Source organism: Petaurus breviceps, unplaced genomic scaffold (genome assembly GCF_028583685.1).
Source record: "Petaurus breviceps papuanus isolate PSGF00001 unplaced genomic scaffold, PetGlider_PUasm1.0 99, whole genome shotgun sequence".
Classification (NCBI taxonomy): domain Eukaryota; kingdom Metazoa; phylum Chordata; class Mammalia; order Diprotodontia; family Petauridae; genus Petaurus; species Petaurus breviceps.
This window is the reverse complement of record NW_027187465.1, coordinates 23568533-23590884: the sequence shown is the minus strand read 5'-3', so window position 1 is coordinate 23590884 and position 22352 is coordinate 23568533. Positions and strand designations below refer to the sequence as shown.

General features: G+C 52.0%; 1 protein-coding gene across 2 annotated transcripts in view; it reads left to right on the top strand.

Moving 5' to 3' along the window:
- Nucleotides 1–17583, top strand: part of KDM2B (lysine demethylase 2B) — a 138298-nt gene extending 120715 nt beyond the window's left edge. Inside the window, exons 13-22 of one of the 2 annotated variants that reach the window (XM_069081585.1) lie at nucleotides 6390–6614; nucleotides 8741–8884; nucleotides 10155–10241; nucleotides 10454–10714; nucleotides 11664–11702; nucleotides 11896–12569; nucleotides 13058–13221; nucleotides 13316–13477; nucleotides 15146–15364; nucleotides 16845–17583. In XM_069081585.1, coding sequence (XP_068937686.1) covers nucleotides 6390–6614; nucleotides 8741–8884; nucleotides 10155–10241; nucleotides 10454–10714; nucleotides 11664–11702; nucleotides 11896–12569; nucleotides 13058–13221; nucleotides 13316–13477; nucleotides 15146–15364; nucleotides 16845–17026 — 2157 coding nt within the window. In that variant the 3' untranslated portion in view covers nucleotides 17027–17583. The remainder of the gene's footprint in view (nucleotides 1–6389; nucleotides 6615–8740; nucleotides 8885–10154; nucleotides 10242–10453; nucleotides 10715–11663; nucleotides 11703–11895; nucleotides 12570–13057; nucleotides 13222–13315; nucleotides 13478–15145; nucleotides 15365–16844) is intronic. The other variant, XM_069081586.1, reaches the window with a different exon arrangement.
- Nucleotides 17584–22352: the final 4769 nt, after the last annotated feature.

Here is a 22352-nt window from a genome sequence, read left to right as displayed (position 1 = left end):
GAGGAGGACACATGGTAACTGGGCACAGTCCAGAGGGCAGGAAGCATGGTGGGGGGGTGAGGGGAGGGTAGTGCCCTCCAATGTTGGGTAAAGCACCTGCGATCCTGGGGCCCTGGGCAAGCCCCATCTCCTCAGACCTCAGTTTCTTTGCCAGTGATATGGGGAGGTGCACTAAGGTCTTTGGTAGGTCTGGCTTTTCCATGGTGAGGTTTTTGGGGGTTTTAAGGGGTAGAGAGTAGCACTATACTGTTGGATGGGATTGTAGATGTGGAGTTGGAAAGGGTACTTAGGGGTTATCAGATCCACCCCTGTGGGGAGGAAACTGGGACCCAGAAAAGGGGCAGGATTGGTCCAAGATTAAAAACGAGATTTGAACTCAGGTCCTTGAATTCCAGAGTGTTCTTTTACCCTGCCCGCCAAGGGCTCTGTCTGGGCACTTTGGAGAGCAGGCTCCCAAACTCCTGGGCTTGCCCCATGTCCATCTAAGCCTTTCTCTTCACATTCCCAGCTTTGGTATCGCCCCAGCGCCCAGCTGAGGCTGCCAAGGCCAATGTGAATTCAGCACCCCAGAGCTGAGGGATTTGGGGGGCTTCTGCCCAAGGATACCCATGGAGTACTTGGAGCCCAAGCCCCCTGGAGGCAGGGCTAAGGTCAGGAAGCTGTCCAGAGGCTGGCTTAGAACAGGGCTAAGGAGTAACTTATCTCAGATAAAATAGCAGCTCCTCTGTAGGGCTGCCGGACCAGCCTTGTTATCCATTACTCTGCCTCCCAGAATTGCTGATCCAGCCCCACCTGTCCCCCAGCCTGGGTGCACCTCCTCAGAGCCTACCCCTCTCCCCCCTTAGAATGTAAGCTCCAGAGCAGAGATGGTGGCCTTCTTTGTATTTGGTTTCCATGGTGCCTAGCATGTGGTGGGGGCTTTGTAAGCGCCTGTTGCTTCATTTGGAGACATCCACAAATGGACGGCTTGGTGGCAGCAGCTTGGGGGCAGCTTCCCCTGCAGTGGAGGCCTTCAGGCACAGGGATTCTGTTTGGGGCATGGACCTGGCCAGACGGCCACCCCGGTTCCTCCGAGGGCTAAGGTTCTGGGTTCCTCAGTCAGTGTGCTGTCTCCAGTTGTGAGGCCTCTTGCTGGGGTTGCTGGAGTTGCTGGGGTAGGGGTTGGAGTCAGCACGCCTTGGGTTTCAATCCCACCCCAGATAGTCACTAGTTGTATGACTTTGGGCAAGTCACTTCAGCAGGCCTCAGTTTCCCCATCTGTAAAATGAGGGAGGGCCTCATGAAATTCCAGCTCTGAACCCCTAGTTCTTTGGTGACCCACCAAGGAGTCCATTTCTGCTGTTGCTCCATTCACCATTTCCTTCTTATTCCAAATGTCTGCTTCTTGTTCTGTCTTTTTTTAGTCATGTCTGACTCTTTATGACCCCATTTGGGGTTTTCTGGGCCTAGATGCTAGCGTGATTTTGCCATTTCCTTCTCCAGCTCATTTTATAGATGAGGAAACTGAGGCAAACAGGGTGAAGTGACTTTCCCAGGGTCACACAGGTAATAAGTAGTGGCCAAATTTGAACTCAGGTCTTCCTGACTCCAGGCCTGGTACTCTATCCACTATTCCATCTAACTATCCCAGTATCTACTTACCAGTCCCTTAGGTTTATTATAATGGGTTACTTAGCCACCTTCTGGTGACCCTGAGGTCTAAAGAGAGATTGTTGGCTTCCTGTAGCAGTATGAAACGGGCCTGATGCCTGGGTCAGGCTGATGGGCTGCAAGTCTAGAGGACTGTCACAGAGAGCAAGATTTCAAGGTGGAATGGGCAGCTTGGGAACGGAGCCTGTTAGCCCCATTAGTGGGCTTCAAGCTAGTGACTCATTGGCTGTGTTGTAGAGGCGATTGTTGTTCAAAAGGGCAGAGCTAGATGGCCCTGAAGCTCCCTTCTGACTCAGGCCCTGGGGCCTGAGACTTCTTGGGCTCCCTGGCTCTACGGGTTGGTTTTTCTAAAACTGAGGTGGGGAGGGCCCTTCTCAGCATCCCCCTTCCCTTATCTAAGACACCATTTGGATAGCAGTATTGAGTGTCATAGGTATAGTGCTGGCCCTCACTCTCCGTGAGGGGCGTAAGAGTCAGTGAGCACCTGAAGAGTTTATTCAGGTCCTCATTCTTTCCCTCTTACCTTCCTCCTCACCCCCAACATTTAGAAAGCAAGAAAAACCAAAACCCCTGTTACAGATGTGAAGTCATACAAAACTGCATTGACTTATGTCCCCCCCAAAAGGGGATCTCAGTCTATGCTGAGACTTCATTACTCCTCTAACAAGAAGCGGGTTCTGCTCACTGAGGTTCAAACAAGTCTTTTCAGGTTTCTCTGAAATCATCTCCTTAATTTCTTACAGGATAGTAATATTCTGTCATCTCATAGATTTGACAGACATCCTGTTTCCAAGTCTTTGCCACCACAAAAAGGGTCCTTTTCCTCTGCCTTTGATTCTTTGGGATACAGAGCTAGTAGTGGCCTCATTTGGCCCAAGGCCATGCCCAGCTTGATAACTTTTTTGGATTGTAGCTCCAAATTGCTTTCCAGAAAGGCTGGCCATCAGTGGGACATCCTTGTGCCTCTTTTGCCACAGCCCCACCAGCATTTGTCCTTTTCCTTTTCTCTCGTCTTGTCCAATCTGATGGGTGTGAGGTGGTACCTCAGAGTTGCTTTAATTGCATTTCTCTAATTATTAGTGATTTGGAGTACTGGGGACTTGGCCTGTGCAGAGGCCTGGGAGTGGGAGATGGAATTTCACAGATGAGGAAAGAACCCACAGGCCAGCATGACTGATGCTTAAGGATCATGAATGTGGAGTGACTTCCAGAGGGCCTGGAAGAAGTTGTGGGAGGCTTTGAAAACCATGCTGAGGAATATGTTTTCTGCCTGGTGGTACTAGGGAGGCATTGGAGGTTTCTTTGAGTTGTAGAGGGAGCTCTTGTTCAGTAAGTGTTAAACTCGATGGCTTCTGAGATCCGTTCTCCCTCTGATCTGCTGGCTCTGAGGGCCTGGGAGCCCATTTGGAGGTCAGGGTGTCTGCAGTTCACATTCTAGCTTTGTCACTTACTGCCTGTGTGACCCTGGAACAGTCACCTCACCAGCCTCTCTGGGCCTGTTTCTTCCCTTGTAAGAGGAGAGAATTGAACTAGATGGCCAGTAGGAACTGAGGGTGAGGCAGAAGCCCTCTACTGCCTTCCATCGTCCCTTGGGGGGAGGGAGAGTCTGTATTCACTTGTCTGTATCTGGTACTTTTTGTTTCATTTGGGTTCCTGGTGAACACAGTGGTTGGAGGACGAGAGAGGCAGGCTGTGGAGTGGAGGAGCCTGTGGCTATCTGGCCTGCATCTTCCTAACGTCTTTGGCATTTACAGACCCTTCAGGGGTGTGGTTCATGGATCAGGGGCTGGTCTCAGGGTCCACGTCCTGGCCTGGCCACCCTATGTGTTTCCTGTTCTGCTGACTCTGCCAGCGAGGCCACTCCTTCACTCATCCTTCCCCTTCCAGACACTTTCTCATTGGCCATGGCCCATGCTCTCTCCCTCCAAAGCATAGCAGGGCCATTGGAGGGCTCCAGTGTGGAGAGGGCAGAGGAGGACCTGGGCTCAAATCCTGCTTGGTACTCACCTTGGGCAAGTCCCTTCACCTCTTTGCCTTCATTTCCTCAGCTGTAAAATGAGGGGGTTGGACCTGGTGACCTCTAAGGGCTCCTGTAGGTTTAAATCTCTCCTGTCCCTGATAATCTGTCAGTACATTTTCTACCAATCAATTAATCGAGTGTTTATTAAGCACCAAGCATTGCCAGGCTCTGTGCTGGGGACCCAGAGACCACCCATGCCCTTGGGAGGCCTGCAGCTGCAGTCTTTTGGAGACCACAGACATACCTTGGCTTACCAGGTCAATGTAGGGTGCTTGTGTTTGGGCCAGGGAGATGATGTGGGCCAGATCCACTCCCTCTGAGTGTGCCCTTCACGTCCACATTGGAAGGGTCCCCATGACCCTTTGTTCCTCTGTCCTCAGGCTTGGCATAAGGATCTCTGGCTAGGGGGAATCTGTGGCCTTGCCCCAGGCAGTCTGTCCCTCCATGCTTTGTCTTATCCCTAGCATGAACTTGGGCATTGCATTTGGACATCGTAGGGGGTGCATCAGTGGGTGGGTGGATGGATGTTTGGTTGGATGGATGAGTTGAGGGAAAGTGGCAAAAAAACAAAATGCTATACAAATAAAAGATCTTTTAGAAATTACATGGTGTGTGGGCCCTATAATGGGTTGTCTCATTCATTTTTTTCTTTTTCCTGCTAAAAGTCCACCTGCCATTTATAGCATTTTTGATGGAGACGGGGCAGTGTGCTTGAAGAGGAGTCAGGAAAGATCTGGGTTTGAAACCTGGCTCAGTTATGTGCCTGGGTAGGCAAGGCACCGCCCCTCTCTGGCCTCAGTTTCCCCATCTGCAAAATGAAGGCATTGGACAGGCTGGCCTCGAAGCCCCTTTACGGCTCCAGGTTTTGGATCCTGTGGTCTTTGACGCAAGGGTTCTCACTGCCCTTCCTCGCTACTGGACCCAGTGGGTGCTCCCTTGCTTCTTTCCCCCACGCTGTCTTGTTTTGCTCCCTTCTTCTCCTGCTTCTCCACAGTCAGCTGTGCCTCCCTGTTGTCCTAGAAGCTCTTGGCTTGGTGGGAGGCGGGGCTGAGATGGTCAGTGGTGAGGCCCTTTACTTATACTCCTCCCTGATTGTGGGCAGGCCCTTCCCTGGGGGGTGAGACCCAGCTTGAATGGGCCAGTTGGCCTGAGCCTGGAAGGAGAGGAGAGGCAAGGCAGGCAGATGGGTGGCTGGAGAGCCCTCTTCTGCCCTGGAACATGTCGGATTGCACCTAATTCCATACTGGCTGTTTGGGTGACCCTGGGCAAGACATTTACCTTCTGCGTCTCAGTTTCCTCACCTGCAAAAGGGGTTTCTGAGGTCCAAATAGATGACTTCATGATCACAGAAGGAGGGTAGTTGTGCCCCATTGTGAATTCAGTCACATTTCGGCAGGACCTGACATCAGAGGGGAGGAAAATGTAAAATGTAAAATTCCTACATAGAGAAGTGATCTGGGAGAATGGCCATTGTGGGGGGTAGGGGAGGAGGGGGAGCCAGAGTTGGGGCCACCAGAGGCCTCAGAGGTCCAGACCTCAGGGTGTAAGGAACTTGCCCAAGGTTTCCTGCCTAGTAACTGAAGGCAGGGCTTTCTCCCGGTGCTCTCACTCTGCTGGGGAAGTTCTTTCAGGCCTGCTCTCCTCCCAGAGGCGCCCCTTGGGATCTGAGGCCCCAGAGGTAGAGAGGACTTTCTGCTCTTCCTCTCCTCCATAGCCAGGGTGTTTCTGGACGTGTGTGCTGGAACAAAGATTGAGTTGGGTGGTTTCCTGGGAAGGGGGTGGTCCAGAATTTAAAATGAACTCCCTAAAATGTGGCAGATGTCTCCTTTCCCAACACTGAGCCTTCAGAAGGGTCCTGGGGTTAATGTGAAGGCTTTTGGTAGGCTGTAAAAAGTGGTTTCGGACTCAAGCAGTGTAGAATACCATAGACCAGCTAGGAGACAGATCCCAGGCCCAGGTGAGGAGAAGGGAGATGGACAGTTTGCCTTTTCCTGCCCAGCCTGGGAGCACTACCTCCTGTTACAGGATTCTGTTATAGGTTCTTAGATTCAGAGCTGGGGGAGGCCAGATCCTGCCTCAGTCTCCTCTTGCGTAAAACGGGCTGTGAGCATCGAGAGAGCTGTTTGCAATCCCCAACCTGCCCTAGAAATTATTTATTTTTTTTATCATTTATTATTACATTATTTATTTTACAACTGAGGAGGCTTGGGCCTGGAACAGTTGGGTGATAATGGCATTTCTAGAATACCTCAAGGTTTGCAAAGTGCTTTTAATCTGGTCTGATTGTTACAACAATCTTCTGAGGTAGGTGCTGCTGTTAGGTTTAAGTGACTTGCCTAAGATCACTTAGATACATTGCCAAGCTGGGATTCGAACTCGGGTTCATTTGAACCTACATTTGAACTTGACTCCAAACTTGGCACTCTTTCCATGGCCCTGCACTACCTCTAATGTTTGTGGGTCTTTTTTTGTTTGGGGTTTGGGTTTTTTAAGATAGGTTTTGAGCAAAGGAACGCAGCTGAGTGTGGGATGTGCTTCAGAGTTGGAGGAAGCCTTAGGGCTTGTGATGGGGCTGGAAGTTAGGGAGAAAGACCCTGGATGAGCTCCCTCAGAGGGCAGCAGAGATGCAGAGGACACGTGGGCTGTCCCCGTGAGGACACAGTTGCGGGGCCTTCTTGGGGCAGCTCCTCACCAAGGCACGTTTTCTGACGTCTTGCAGAACCGGGCGGTAGGTCGGCCCAAGGGGAAGCTGGGCCCAGCCTCAGCAGTGAAGTTGGCCGCCAATCGGACGACAGCAGGGGCGCGCCGGCGACGGACGAGATGCCGCAAATGCGAGGCCTGCTTGCGGACCGAGTGCGGCGAGTGTCACTTCTGCAAGGACATGAAGAAGTTTGGGGGGCCCGGGCGGATGAAGCAGTCCTGCATCATGAGACAGTGCATTGCAGTAAGTGCCTGCAGGCCTTGTCAGGGCCAGGGCGTCTTTGCCCTTTCAGCCTGTCCCTGCATGTCCCTCCTCTTCCCCTTTCCGTTGAGCTCGGGGATGACTGAGCCAGGAGCTCCCTGCTGAGTCTCAGAGACATGACCCTTGTGTACACACAGGCTGCTGGGCTTGGACCTTCTTTGTTATTAATTCCCTGGCTCCCTCCTTATGAGACCCCTTTCCCAGATGATGCTGTTACTAGTCCCCCCTCCTCCTGGATTTCACCCCTTTGCTGCTTGAAGGTTGCTATGAGGCCTGGAGGAGAAAATGCAAAACTGAGGGGTAAGAGACCCCCCGATGGAGAGGGCCCTCACTTAGCCATCCTGTGGGCAGCCATGAAGCTTCTTTGGGCTCCTGGGCTCCCCTTCAGGAGATGGCTGGCCCATCTGCCTTGGGGAACAGACAGTCATTTCCATCCTCACTAAGGTTGGTCTCTACAGAGCGTAGCTTTCAAATTCCTCTCTATGCAGCTCCCCACCGCCACCCCCCAGCAGCAGCAGGTCCTGTCAGTGACCCGGCTGCCGGTGGTTTGTAGTTGGGTTGATGGTAGTTTTAGGTTCTTCCTTTCCTGCTTTCAAAGGAAAAGGTCTTGGTGGAAGGTGAGCGCCTGATTTCCCTGGGACTCCTGCATAACATAAGGGGTGACTGACAGCCTGTTGGGGCACCTTGGACTCCATTCTCAGTGACTGACCTGTGGCAGACCAGAACGGCCAGGAAGGCCCCAGCTGAGCCCTTCTGGGCATGGCCTTGCCCCTGGACAGCTGCCCTCCCAGACAGATGATAAGTCTGTTATTCGGGGGAGCCCTGTCCTGCCCAGCAGCACTGCCCGGCTCGGGGCAGTGGCCGTAGCCCAGCTGGCTGTTTCTCCCTAGCACTTTGTTGTTGGTGACCACTTATGTCTGGTTCTGTGGGCCATACTGTTCATGGAGTTTTCTTGGCGAAGATACTGAAGTGGTTTTGCCATCTCCTTCTCCAGTGGATTAAAGCAATCAGGTTGAGTGACTTGCCCAGGGTCACCCAGCTAGTAAGTGTCTAAGGCTGGATTTGAACTCAGGTCTTCCTGACCCCAGACCCAACATCTGTGCACCGACCTGTCTAGCTACCTCTGGCTCTTACCCAGAAGCTCAGAAGGAATAAGGAGACTGAGGAGGCCCTTGATGGCTGTTCCCACACCTCAACTTCTGGCCCTTGCTAGTTTTCACGGCCTTAGAGGCAGCGTGAGATGTTGAAGAGTTAGATGGGACTAGGTTTGTATCCCCTGAGACTTAGCAGCTGTGCCACCCTGGGCAAGTCACCTGACCTCTCTGAGCCCAGGCTCCCCACCTGTAGAAGGAAGGGGTTACACGTGATGGCTTTTTAAGGTTTCATCTACGTGCTCCTGTGATCTGTCTGCTCAGGGGCTCTCTGCTGTTGCCTCTGCTCAGGTGACTGCCAGCTCTGCATGTCTGCCTCTGGACCTACCCCTGTCCCATTGCCCAGGGCACGTACTCCCCAAAGTGCATGTCGTGAGGTCATCCTCACCTGGCCCCCGACTCCAAACCCAGCTTCTCATTCTGGTCCTTCTTGCATTGGTGCCCAGACCACCCTGCATTGTGGCACTAACCCCCTGCCCCCTCTGGTCTGACCTGCAGGTGCTCGGGGCTCTGTGCTCCGTTCCCTCTTCTGCCCTTGTTCAGACCCTCACCAGATTGGCTGACTCAGTGGCCCTTCCTTCTCTTTCTCTTCCCTTGCCCTGCTCTGTACGGAGCCCAGCTTGAGCACACTCCTGGTCTTGCTGCCATCCTGCCTTTCGGGTGCTTGCTGGCTCATGCTCACACTCCCTCCTGGGAAGCTTGTCCTGACCCGCTCCCGGCCTCTGAGCTCTCCCTTTTCAGCTTTGCAGCACGCTGGTCCCACTTTGCCCAGGCCCAAGGTGTCAGGGTAAACTCAAGGTTGTGCCTCCACCCAGAAATGAAGCCCATTGGGTGGCTTTGTCTGTGCCCCGACCTTCCTGGAGCCGGCCTGACAGCTCCCTGGGGCCGGGCCGGAGCGTCAGGCCACCTTTCGCAGAGCCTGACTCTCCCTGTTTCCTCTTTTTCCTGTGGTCACAGCCTGTGCTGCCCCACACTGCTGTGTGTCTGGTGTGTGGAGAGGCAGGAAAGGAAGACACGGTGGAGGCGGAGGAGGGCAAGTTTAACCTCATGCTTATGGAGTGCTCCATTTGCAATGAAATCATCCACCCTGGATGCCTTAAGGTGAGTGCTGGCCTGCCCTGCCCTCTAAATCTGGCTTCTGTAATGGGGATGGTTAACTAGGCCCAAAGCCTGTGGCTCTTGGTCCCCTGTGGTTCATCCTCCCAGAGACAGGTGGTGTGTTACTGCAGGTGTGAGATAATCTAGGCGGCCACTGGGAGGTCTGTGCACCTCTGACCAGTCCTGGGCCCAGAGCTCTTGGTGTCATCAGAAAACCTGGGGAGGCCTGAGGTCCTACGACTCCAGGCTTAGCCCCCTCCTCCCTCTGCACTCAGGCCTCAGTGGACTCTGCATCTTGGACCCTGGGCATTCCTACTTAGAAACTGTAGCCCTCGTGGGCAGACACCCATTGGTGCCTGTTTGCTGGGGCTGGCACTGGAAGGCCTCTGGCGGCTGGAGCTGGTGGGTTCTGCGTGGCCACCACCTTCATCTCAGAGGAGCGTTTCCTGAGGAGTCAGTCGGAATTTCCACCCTGGTCATAATCACCACTGTACTACAACTCCCAGAGTCCACTGCAGCTGTCTTTTCTCCAGCTCCCCCTCCCCCATAGAAAAGGAGGTGGAGGCAGAGGGCGAGGGGCGCTGAGGAAGGGTGGGAGTTCTCTTAGCCAGTTCAGATTGCTGACTTGTTTGCCTGTCCCCTGAGCTGGGACATTCTCTGGCCATACTGGGCATTCACTCCCTCATCCAGCAGCCTTTGGGAGTCTCCAGTTGCTTGGTTCCTTCAGGGGCCCCAGGGATTTCCCCTCTTTCCCTTGTGACATTTGCTGAGGGAGTTAGTGCTTCAGGACTGACCTCACTGTACCTGAATAGAAGCTGGGTGCCCAAGGGGCAGGATGACTTCATCCTGTGTATTCCTCAGCCCTGACACTGGCCAGGCCCAGCTTCCTGCATCAGCTGGCAACTTTTTTTGAGAGGAAAATGATGCTTTGGCTCCAGCAGGTGCCTTTTTTTACCCCTGGCACCAGCCCAGGCAGTAGCAGGCATGAGGGTGGCTAGGGGAGGAGAGAGAAAGAGGGATATGGGTTACTGTGGAGGCTTCCCAGGGATGGGGCTGCCCAGGCTGCCAGGGGATGAGTGCTTCCCAGGGTCTGTTTAGTTCTTGTCTCCATCCTCCCCTTACATCCATTATGCTCTTCCTGGATCTGGACAAGGTGGGGCTCTGGCCAGAGGGTGACCGGTGGTGGTGTGGAAAGGGGGTGCAGAAATGTGACGACCCAGAGGGAGACTTACTCCTCCTCCTCCACACTCATCACGTGCCTTCTCTTACACAGGTGAAGGAGTCGGACGGTGTGGTCAACGATGAGCTTCCCAACTGCTGGGAGTGTCCAAAGTGCAATCATGCTGGCAAGACTGGGAAAGTGAGTGTCAGCGGCCAGGTCCCAGGTCGGGAAGGGCGAGTCACAGCAGGGCTAGGCAGGGGATGGGCCTCTGGGGCTGGCTCGTTCACATCCAGGGTCTCAGGCCGCAGCTCTGCCCCCAGAACCCATCCCAAGGGGCCGGCGTGAATGAAGGCAGGCCCCAGTCCGAAGATATAAAGGTTGTTTGTGTTTTTCTCTTTTTGGCGTACAAGCAAAAGCGCGGCCCCGGGTTCAAGTACGCCTCGAACCTGCCTGGCTCACTGCTGAAGGAGCAGAAGATGAACCGGGACAACAAGGAGGGGCTGGACTCAGCCAAGCGGAGAGGAGAGTGCGAGGAGGCTGCCCGGCGCAAGTCAGAAGAGCACACCAAGAAGGTGCCCCCCGACGCCATCCTTCGCAGGAAGTCTGATGAAGTTCACTTGAGGAGGAAGCGGAAATTCGAGAAACCCCAGGAGTTAAACACTCGGAAGCGGGTAGGGATGGGCTGGGCAGTGGGCACGGTGCCTGAGAGAGCTGGGCTGTAGCTCAGAACCAGGCCCGTGGCCCAGGGGGCAGAGCGGGCCCAGGGACCTAGAGCTCCGTGGGGATGGGACCCAGGGGTCCTGTCTGTGCACTGCCCTGAAGGCAGAGAGGAGTGCCCCAGAGCAGGGAGGGGGCCCTGCCCAGCTCCACACTGGGCTGTGGGTGCACGAGGCAGGCTCTGTGTGTCTCCCTGCCCAGGCCTCCCCAGAAACTGCAGAGTTCAGAAGGCATCAGATGCCTCCCAGTTTTCTCAGGTGTTGGTTCCTGGCAGAGGACAGACCCATCCCACCCCTTGCAGCAAATGGTCTCTGTATCTGTTCCATCTCTTGGAGAAAGCTCTGTTGTGGTTTAATGCATGCAGAGCGCCTTGCAAGCCTTTGACAGTTTATCATTTTGGCAAGGCTTCTCCAGGATCCTGGTCATGCCTGCCTGACCACTTTTCCCTCCCCTGGCCACCGGGTGGCGCCTGGAGCCCCTCCTCCCCTTTGCTGTGTCCTCTGTTGTGTGGCTGGGACCCTAGCTCTCCTGGGACGTTGCCTCCAGAGGGCTCTGCTTTTCCTGGCCTCCATAGGCATTTGGTAGATGGATCTGAGGTTCCCAGAAGGAAAGGAGCCTAGTTTGGTGAGTCCTTCTGGAAGGCCTCTTGTTCTAGTCCTGGCTCCTTCCTTGGCCACTAGCCATACCTTTCTGCTTTCCCCCAAAGCAGAGAGGCAGGGTCCACCTGCCCGTCAGTCTGGTGTTGACGCGGGAGTGGAAGGGCTGGAGCTGGAGGCCTGCCTGCCTCTGGCTCCCAGGCTCTCTCAGGACCATGGACCTGGCAAGGATGGGAGAGCTGCGTTGGGGCTGGGCCAGCCCCTAGAAATGGGGGCCAAGCTCTGTGTTCTTTCTTTCCTGTGACAGCTAAAACTCAGCAAGGAGGAGAAGCTTTTCAGGAAAAAGGTACCTCCCCACCCCCCAAGCCCCAGAACCCTCTGTGTTTGAGACTCCTCTCCCCTAGAGATGGGGGAGCCTGGCCCCTAGCTTCCTGCACTGTCTGCTGCATATCAGGACCCCTGGGTACTGGGGCCCCAGGGCAGGGCTGGGGTGCTCCAGGGATGCCTTTCTCTAAGGCCCGTCCACCTTGTCATTGCAGCGGCGGTCCTGGAAGAATGCTGAGGACCGCGCAGGACTGGTCAACAAGCCCCCTCGGCGTTTCAAGCAGGAACCCGAGGAAGACCTACCTGAGGCGCCCCCCAAGAGCAAGGAGAGCGACCAGTCCAGGTCCAGTTCCCCGACTGCGGGACCCAGCACCGAGAGCGCCGAGGGCCCAGACAAGAAAATGAAGGTCCGCCGGAAACGACGGCTCCCCAACAAGGAGCTGAGCAAGGAGCTGAGCAAGGAGCTGAACCAGGAGATCCAGAAGACCGAGAACAGCCTGGCCAACGAGAACCACCAGCCCATCAAGTCAGAGCCGGAGAGTGAGAACGAGGAGCCCAAGCGCGTGCTGGGAGGGGGAGAGCGGCCCCCCCGCTTCAGCAAGGGCCTCAACGGGGCCCCCCGTGAGCCGCGGCATCCGCTCATGCCCAGCCTGCGCAGCCCCCCCCGTATTCCGGCGCGGCCCCCGCCGTCCCTGTCCCCACCCAAGTGCATCCAGATGGAGCGGCACGTCATCCGCCCGCCGCCCATCAGCCCCCCGCCAGACTCGCTGCCCCTGGATGACGGCGCCGCTCACGTCATGCAGCGGGAAGTGTGGATGGCCGTGTTCAGCTACCTCAGCCACAGTGACCTCTGTGTCTGCATGCGGGTCTGCAAGACCTGGAACCGCTGGTGAGGAGGGAGAGGCGCTGGCTTTGGGGGTTCGTCAGGTCAGGGCAGCTCGTAGTGCCCCTGGGGAAGGCAGGCCCTGGGCCAGACACCTGGGGCGCATCCCTAGGTAGTGATGTTCTGATGACTGGGCCCAAGTGGGGGCATCGAGGGAGGCGGGTTTGAGCCCCATGGGCCCAGCTCAGACGCTCTTTCCCTTCTGTGGCATTTGGCCACCTGGAAGAGCTTCTGAGTGCCAGTCACAATCTTTTTTCCCTTTTCTTTAAATTGAAGGAAAAACTAAATTTCAGTTAGAGGTTAGTGGAAATAAAGATGAAATGTTTTTTCCCATCCATGTTCCTGATCCACCCCAGGTGAAGAGCCCTGTGCTCTGGGGCATGACCCTGTCAGGGTCCCCCAGGGAGGCTCCTCCCTTCTCGGGCCTGGCCGGCATGAGTGCCCGGTGCCTTCCCGGCCCGTGCTCACTTTCTCTCTGTGTCTGTTGGTCACAGGTGCTGTGATAAGCGGTTATGGACCAAAATTGACCTGAACCACTGCAAATCCATCACCCCGCTGATGCTCAGCGGCATCATCCGCCGACAGCCCGTCACCCTGGACCTCAGCTGGACCAACATCTCCAAGAAGCAGCTCAGCTGGCTCATCAACAGACTGCCTGGTGAGTGGGCCCGCACCCACCGCGGCCAGCACAGAGAGGGGGCGCTCCTCTGCGGAGCCAGCCGCTGACCCCGTGCTTTTCTGTGTCCCCCTAGGGCTCCGTGACCTGCTGCTGTCTGGCTGCTCCTGGATTGCCGTGTCTGCCCTGTGCAGCTCCAGCTGTCCTCTGCTGCGGACGCTAGACGTGCAGTGGGTGGAAGGACTCAAGGATGCCCAGATGCGGGACCTCTTGTCTCCCCCCACAGACAACCGGCCAGGTACGATGATGGGCAGGGAACCGGTAAGTGCTTCTTAAGCATTCGCTGTGTGCCAGGCCGTGCGGGCACGTCCCTCCCTGCACACGGTGCAGACCGCGGAGAGGCAGGAGGGGCCGATGGGAGTTAGGAAAGGCTCTGGCGGTGAGGGGTGGTGGCTTGGGAGCTGGGGAGGGTAGTGAGCCGCATCCCCAGTCCCTTCCTGTCCTCTAGAACCGCCTCTGCCAGCACACTCACCTAGATCCAGGCCTCTGCGACATCCCATGGTCGAGTCAGGTTCAAGGTTTTGTGGATACTTTTTGTTCTTATATCAGTGGGGTTTTTGTTGTTGTTTTTTGAGATTTCCTCTCTCCCTTAAATGCCACCTTAGAGAGTCTTCCCTTGTAGGAAAGAAAAATAGCAACAATGCAATATGCATGCAACACTCCACCCCTGTAGTTCCCCGCCTGTCCAGGGAGGGAACTGTCCTTGTAAGTGGCCATCTTTGCCTTCAATTATTTCCTTCCCATTTACATCCCTGGTCATTTTGTAAACTCTCTTGGTGCTGCTTTCTTTTCTTTTCTTTTTTTTTTTTTAAAGCAGTCGGGGTTAAGTAACTTGCCCAAGGTTACACGGTCAGTTATTTTGTGTGGGTGTTAAGTATCTGAGGCTGGAACCGATCCGGGTCCTCCTGACGCTGGGGCCGGCGCTCTTACTCCACCTAGCTGCCCCATGGTGCTGCTTTCTTTATCCAGCATCATTCCGTTAGTGCCCAAGTCTTCCCCAGGTTGCTCTAACTTGCTCACAGCTCAGTAACACCGTCCTTTCCCTGTTGGCCACAGGGACGAATGGTTCGTGTCAAGGCTGTACTCAGTGCAGAGCACTCGGGGACTGGGGGCCAGCTGAAGCCCTTCCCTTCCAGACTATAAAGAGCGCAGGAGGCCTTGGGTGCTTGCCTTTCCGTGGAGGCAGCCTGATGCACTAAGGCCAGGGGGTGCTGAGGGAGGCCGGGCCTGCTGCTCACTGGCTGGCCTCTTTCCCGTTCTGTACAGCACCTGTGCTATGCCCTGTGCCAGGTACAAAGGCAAAGACAGAGCAGACTTGCTGCTTTCAGGCAGCTTTCATTTTGCTAATATAATGGGAGCTATTCAATTTTTTTTTAAAAATTGCTGTATTCAATTTAAAAAAAACAAAAACATCTGCCAAGTGCACTCTGAGTCTGCTGCACTTGGAGAGCTCTGACCAGGGCATGCAAGCACAGGCTCCTTTCCTTTTTCACTCCCTCTCCTCATTCATTCGTGGCTTTGCCTGGACTGAGTATGTGTTGTTGCTTGGGCCTCAGCATAGCCCTTGTTAAGTACCCTCTGTTGTGGGATAGCGGCTCTTCCATCCCTGGATGCTGCCGAGGTTGGCAGGTCAGGGGGTTATCTGGACCCGGGCCTCTGGGGTCCCTGTCACTCCAGTCTCTTACCCACTTGAACCTTGGCCATTATCCCATTTCTGGGAGTGCTCCACAAGGATCAGCTCTCTCTCTCCCCTCTCTCTTTCCTCTTTCTTCCTCCCTCCCTCTCTCTCCCCTCTTTCCCTCTCTGTCTCCCTCCCTCCCTCCCTACCCCTCCTTTCTCCTTTTTCTCCCCTCCCTTTTTCTTTTTTCACTTGCTTTTACCCTAATGTCTCCTCTTCCCTAACCAGGCCAGATAGACAACAGAAGTAAGCTTCGGAACATCGTGGAGCTGCGCCTCGCTGGGCTGGACATCACAGATGCTTCTCTGCGGCTCATCATCCGTCACATGCCCCTCCTCTCCAAACTACACCTCAGTTACTGTAACCACGTCACTGACCAGTCCATCAACCTGCTGACAGCCGTAGGAACCACCACCAGGGATTCCTTAACAGAAATTAACTTATCAGGTAAGGGCCTGTCTGGAGCTGCTGAGGGGAGGAGCCGGCAGAGACACGGCCTTCAGGCTTCAGTTCAAACGGGAGCCACTCTCTGGAGCTGATGAAAGCTGGTTAGAGTGTCTGTGTGCCCTCCTGTCCCCCTATGCTGCCCCCTGCCCTTGTGAGCCCCCCAAGGTAGGCACCATAACATCTTGTGTCTGCAGCAGCTTCTCTGGCCTGTGCTTCCTCTCCCTGTGTGCCTGTGGGTGGGTGGGCTCTGCCACTAGTTCATACAGTAAGCTCAGACTTTCTTCTCCATTAGGACCTTTCCCGACTCCTCCCACTTTAACCAAAGGATGCTGCTCCCCAGAGTCGCTAGGATATTCATAGAGCTCAGGCCCTCTCTCCCCTTCCTTCTCTTGGGCCACCATGCAGATCTCTATCCATTTGGCCCTTTCACAGCAATCTTCTTGAACTGTAGTTTGGGCCAAGCCTGTCTCTCCCAAAGCTTTTGCCCCACCCCTTGCCAAGTCTCCCCAGCCACCTTTCTGTGAGTGAGGCTCCTTGGAGTCGTCTCTGACTCCTCTATCCACCCAAATCGATGGCCTCTGGGCCTCAGGCTGTCCCTACCTGAGACTCGCCCCCCCCCTTGGAGCCCCCCACCCCCCGCCATGGACATGGCTTTAGGAATCACTGGGTGATTGCCTGCAGGAGCACAGAGAGAGCATGGAGGAGGAGGAAACTGAAGCTGGGATCAGGGATTGTCCAAGGTCACCCAGGCAGTCACTGCAAAGTTCTGGGATCCCAATCTCTTTTCTCTGAAACTTATTTTACCACACTGCTTTGCTGCTTTCCAGCACCAGAAATTGGCTCTGATCATACCTAAAGCCATTAGGGTCAAAGTGGAGTTTGGCTTTCAGTATGACCTAGGGCATTGGGGTCAAATTCAAATAGAGATGGGGGCACTAAACCATATAAGAAGGCTCCCTGAGGGATACACGTTGACTCAGAAAACCACATATTCACATCATCTATGTTCTATTTTTATCTTGTAAAAATTTTTACCCATCACATTTTAATCTGGTTCAGCAGCAACACTCCTGGTGTTTTAACACCAGAACAACTCATTTCAGTTCAACAAATATTCGTTAATTCTGGGCATCCCTCAGCAAAATTAGATAGTTAGACTAGATGGTTTCTAAATTTTTTTCTGAGGTCTTTTATGGGAAGCAGCAGGATCTACATGGATTTGAATCCTGGCTCAACTCCTTGACAACTTATTTAATCCATCTGGGCCTTGTCCAACATCTGTCAATCAAGAGAGGAGGTTGAGCATGATCTAGGATCTGATTGGCCACCTACAAACTGTGGTCCATCCTTAGGTCCTTTGGAGGGGGGGAGGGAGCTTGGGCTTCCCCCATTTAGCATCAGTCACACCTTAATGTGTGTCAATGTCCAGAAAATCAAGGACACTGATGGTTGTCTTCTTTCTGTTTTGTTTTCACTGCAGACTGCAATAAGGTTACTGACCAGTGCCTGTCATTCTTTAAACGTTGTGGAAATATCTGTCATATTGACCTAAGGTACTGTAAACAGGTGACCAAGGAAGGCTGTGAGCAGTTCATAGCTGAAATGTCAGTGAGTGTCCAGTTTGGGCAAGTGGAAGAAAAACTCCTACAGAAACTGAGTTAGTCCAAGGACAGGTGTGTAAATAGTGGGCTGGGGATGGGGGGGAAGGAGAGGGGGAAAATGACTTTCATTTCAGAATACATGGGGATTTTATTTTACACTTGGAACTTGGACTTGCAGAGGAGCAAAGATCCCATTTTACAAGCCCTGTCTATTGATCGATTGGTCCCGAAAAGGCCCGAGTTCACCTCCCACATTGTGAACACCCAGCACGCAGGGGCCAGGGCACTCTGTACTCCCTGGCTTTTGTGCAGATTCCTAAGACATTCACAGCTGGGGGGGCAGGGAGGGTGGGGTGGGGAGGGAGGGAAGGATGGATTGTCGAGATATTATTTAAAGGTACCAGAGCATGAGCTTGGAAGTGTACATTTTTTAATTTCTGCTCCTCTTTTCCCCACGGCGAACCCCTCCCCCTGCCAAGTTTTTAGTATCTTTCCAATGGACCACAAAGCTGCATTTCTGCCGCCTCAACCCATCCTGTGTTTCGTTTTGTTTTTGTTACATGATACATGATGCAGAACTATTTTTGTACAAATTGTTTAAAGGTTATTTATGCAACATTTGAATGCACACCAGTGTTGTTTTTCGTTTTTGATTTTGGTTTGGGATTGCCAACATTTATGGTTTACTTAAGGTAGGAGAGAACTTAGAACCTATCTATACTTCATGAGATAAACATAATCTGCCAGCAGATGTGCCCAGGTCTGGCCAAGCAGGCTCACACTTTCAATTTCAAAGCATGCCTGAATGGGAGTTTATATCCTGCTTGTATCCTTCAGAAGTGACATAAGCATGTTGTGCAAAAACAGTGTCAATTATAGTTGAAGTAAGACTTTTGGCCAAGTTTTCTCTGTACAGAATTTGCCTTTTTTCCTCAGAATTTTCCAATTCCAATTTCAGCTTTTGCACATAGGAGGTTTTCGCTCCAGCATGAGCTCGTTACTGTATAGACCTCATTTATACAGTGAGTCAAGCCGCAGAATAAATGGTCAAACATAGTCTCTCTTTTCTCCTTTCCTTTGCAGTGTGAGTTGAGTTCTCAGCTCAGGTTTTCTGCCACAATTCTTCCCTTGTCATTGTACAATTGTGCATTCATAAGTGCCATTGTTGTAAGGTGGTGTTTTCATAACCCTTCTCGATGAAGTTTTACCTTTGTTGAATTTGTATAAACGATTGTACAAAAGACAACACCACAAGCCTTTGAGGGTTTCTGTTCTAGGAGGTGGGGAAGAATTGGTTTGGAGGGCAAACCCATCTTTACCATGTTACAAGAGAGCAAGCACCACTGGAAACAGGAGTACCCTCTAATTCCTAGTGACACAGACTATCCGAGGTTTCGATGGAGCTGGAAGAGACGAGGCCATCTTAGTGAGGAGGTGGAGTGGTCTTGTCCAGGGTCCTCATCTGTATGGGAGCCATGTATGTCTATTCAGCATCCTTTTTCCTCCTTTTTCTTCAGAAAGCACTCTAATTGCATTTCCGGCATTACTGTGAAATGGGGAGGGAGAACCTCAAACATTGTATTGCAAATGGTTCAGGTAGAACAAGTAGCTTTATTTCAGGTGGGTCCAGACCATACAGGGTTAACTACCAGTGTTCTCAGAAAAAACACATCATCCACACTCAGGTAGGTAGCTACCTTCCTGCAGATCTGGAAGGCTTTAAGACACCAGCCTTACCACCTTAGTAGGACTTTAATAAAAACTGATCGCTGCTTCTAAAAAGTTAAATATTTAGGTTGCTACCCTTCTGGGTATCAGTTGATCTGTTCAATCCTGAATTTGCCTCAGTTGCCAGAGGCAGGAAGGTGTCATGGAGAGAGTGCTGAAATAGTTTCAGGAGATCTGGGTCTCCATCATCTGCTAGACCTGTGACTATGCACAAGCCACTCTCTGAGCTTCGGTCTCATCACTAGTAAAATGAGGATGCTATGTCACCAGAAGCCTTGATGGCTTGTCCACATCAGCTTTTCTTGAAATAGAAACGGTAAACTGAGGCTTAGTCACATTAGTAGTGGAGCCCCCTCTGTCCAGGGCTCCTGCTGATAAAAAGTCAAGCCTCTTGCCCTTTGCACAGGGTACAATTTGCAGCTCCCTCATCACCAAGAGTTCAGAAAGACCTTAAGGCCATTCATGTAAGAATCCCATGTACAACATGCCTGGGCATCTGACCTACCACCCCAGCAGCAGCAGCCTGTCAGTGGGAGCGGAGCCCAGCAGAGCTGTGCAGGCATTTCCACCTGCCTCTTGCTCTGCATTTTGCCCTCTGGGGTTCTGTGACAGCCCTTACGTTTTTTGAGGCTTTTCTGTTCTCCCCAGAGCCTCAGCATTTCTACTTCCTCATATAGCTTGATCTCCAAGGCTCTTGACTAGATGCAACTTTCCTGAACCTTTCCTAGAACTGAATGTAGTATTCCAGAAATGGTCAGATTGGTTTACTGCAGGACTTGGTCATATTCCACTGTGGAGTTTGTTAGCCTTCAAGGCCACTAAAAGATCTGGATCTTTCAGACAACCCCCATAATATTTGAAGTTGAATAACTCCTATTTGTTCCTATTAAAAATGTACGTTCTATTTGGCCCAATAGCCAGTCTGGATCTTTGTGACTTTGGACTAGCTTTTACTCCTAGCTTTTGTCATTGGAAAATTGCTAAGCATGATATTGGTGCTTTTCTCTAAGTAGTCATTGAGAAAAAACAAAAAAAAACAGCAGTAGACCTTCAAGTGCTTAGCCTTGGGGCACTCTACTGCAGACTGCTACAAGGTTGGCATGAGCAAAAAGACCCTTTTGGGTCTAATGGTGAATTCCAAATCCACATCTCTACCTCTTTTCAAGTGCTTTGCCAAAAATTTATCTAAATTATACAGCATTCCCCTGATACAGATTTCTCCAATGATTCCCTGCCTTGTAACAAAGGTGTTATGTACTAGCATCTCCCTGCCAAGAGGTGCTGCTAACCTGGTCCTCTGGGGCCAGATGATTTTCACCACCTGTGACTGCTGAGAACCTGGGTCTTGGTGGTCACTGCCTTCTCTCTGAGATAAATTGTTGACCAACCCTCCCTTCAAAGTCATCTAGAGTTTTGCCCAGAACTGGAGTCTGGTCTGTGCCTTCAGAACTCCTTTCCCTATAGATTTTTTTAGTCCATGGAGAACTGTCATTTTTGAACCTTTCAGATTCTCCCAATCTTTGGTTTTCCCCTCCATTTTGCCACAGAACAGAGAAGCCTAGAGCGAAGTAGATCAGAGCCAAACCCCACTCAGTGTTAGGTTTTGCTTTCTAAATTCAACCCCAAACTTGATCTTAAGACTTGGGCCACCCAAAACCACCAAATCTGTCTAGTTTCAGGGTGACCATCTGTCCTCCCAGTCCTGCCCCACAAGTCCCATAGTGCCACAACAGGCTCATCTAGGCTTGTTCATAAAGTTCCAGTTACTGTTACAGCAGCTGGAGCTCACTACTGACGTGTCCATGTAGCAGGTAAGGCTTTTTTGTTGCTCTCTCCTGATCACTTTGGTCTTCCAAGTTGCTACTTGTCTAGAAAATCAGGCTCCTTCTGGGAATGGCTCTTTGGTGGTCACAGCTGCTTTCCAAAGGTAAGGATAGGAAGCAGGCAGGTTGTCATTTGTTACCTGCAAATGTAAGATCCTGCCCTGACAGCTGCAACAGAGACCATATGGTTATTATTAGCACCTTGGCAGAATTGGGGCAAGGGCCTTTCCCCCTCCATGGACAAAAGCAGGGAGGAGGCTGAAGAGAAGGCAAATAGTCCCAATGACTTGTCAAGCTAGAGGATTCAGAGCTGGAGTCCAGGGAGAAGCTCATTCTACTCCTGACAAACAAGACTTAGGAAGCATTTGTGGTCACAGGTCCAGCTTCTCCTGCAGACACTAAATATCAGGGAAAAACTACCACTTCAAGTTTATAAATATCTATTTAAAAAGTAAAAAAAGACTGATTTTAAGTAAGGAAGAGGTCTTGAACAAGATGCAAATTTCTCTTCTAAGTGGAACTTGGCAGTAGGCCAAAGTGCAACAAGATTCTGCCCCATGAGATTTCATTATCTTAGTCCAGGAAATGTAGATCTCAAAAGGAGTAAATGTTGGGGAGTATTCCACTGAGGTGCCAAAATGCCTCAGTTCTGTTATAGACTTATGTCCTATCCACAGATCATGATTGTGGGGATTTTAACATTTGGTATCTTAAGACATGAGCTAAAAAATCCCCTTCTTAAGAACAACCAGAGATTTAGAGTTATACAAGATTTGGATTAACATCTATTTTTGATTCACCTTGGATCCCATTCCCCACCCTAAACTAGCATTTGCTAGTTTAGGCTTTTATTTGTGGTTTCATGAACATCTCAACACCACCTGCTACTCCTCAGATTTCTGAAACCACTCTATTTGTTGCTTGGGGGAGACAGAACCTTTTCGAAGTCCAGTGCTTAACAAGAAGAGCCAAGAGCTACGTCAGGCAGAGCAGGTGAAAGGCCCTCTGGATGCTTTGGAGGAAGAGAAGTGTTAACACTTCCTCAGTACACTGACCAGCCAGGGGATGCTCCAGGGACTTCAATGGAAAGGCAGCCAAACACTCAAACTAAGAATGCTAGAAAACTGTTTCCAAGACCCCACATTTCAAGGGATTATTCTTTTCAAAAGAGGAGGTGAACGTTCAGAGCCCTACCTTCTTCACCCATTTTGACAATGCAAACTGAAACATGATCCTACATTGAACAGCACACTCCACTTTATAGAAGGTAAAAAACATCAAGAACTTGGGCTGGATTTTCCATTGATTTAACATCAGAGCCCTGAGTCAAATACTTGCCTATCCAGAAATGCTTAAAATGCTTATTATTAAAAGATGAAAAGTGGTAAAAGAACAAGCCAATTCAAGTTATTAATTTCCTTTTTTGTTTTGGAGGGGGGAAAGGCAAGGCAATTGGGGTTGAGTGTTCTGTCACATGCCCCTCCTCCAAATTATACCTCAGTTACTGTAACCACGTCACTGACCAGTCCATCAACCTGCTGACAGCCACCAGGGATTCCTTAACAGAAATTAACTTATCAGGTAAGGGCCTGTCTGAAGCTGCTGAGGGGAGGAGCTGGCAGAGACACGGCCTTCAGTTCACATGGGAGCCACCCTCTGGAGCTGATGAAAGCTGGTTAGAGTGTCTGTGGTTTCTGGCAGGCCTGTCCTTGTGGATCCCCCCAAGGTAGGCACCATCACATCTTGTGTCTGCAGCAGCTTCTCTGGCCTGTGCTCCCTCTCCCTGTGTGCCTGTGGGTGGGTGGGTTCTGCCACTAATTCATACAGTAAGCTCAG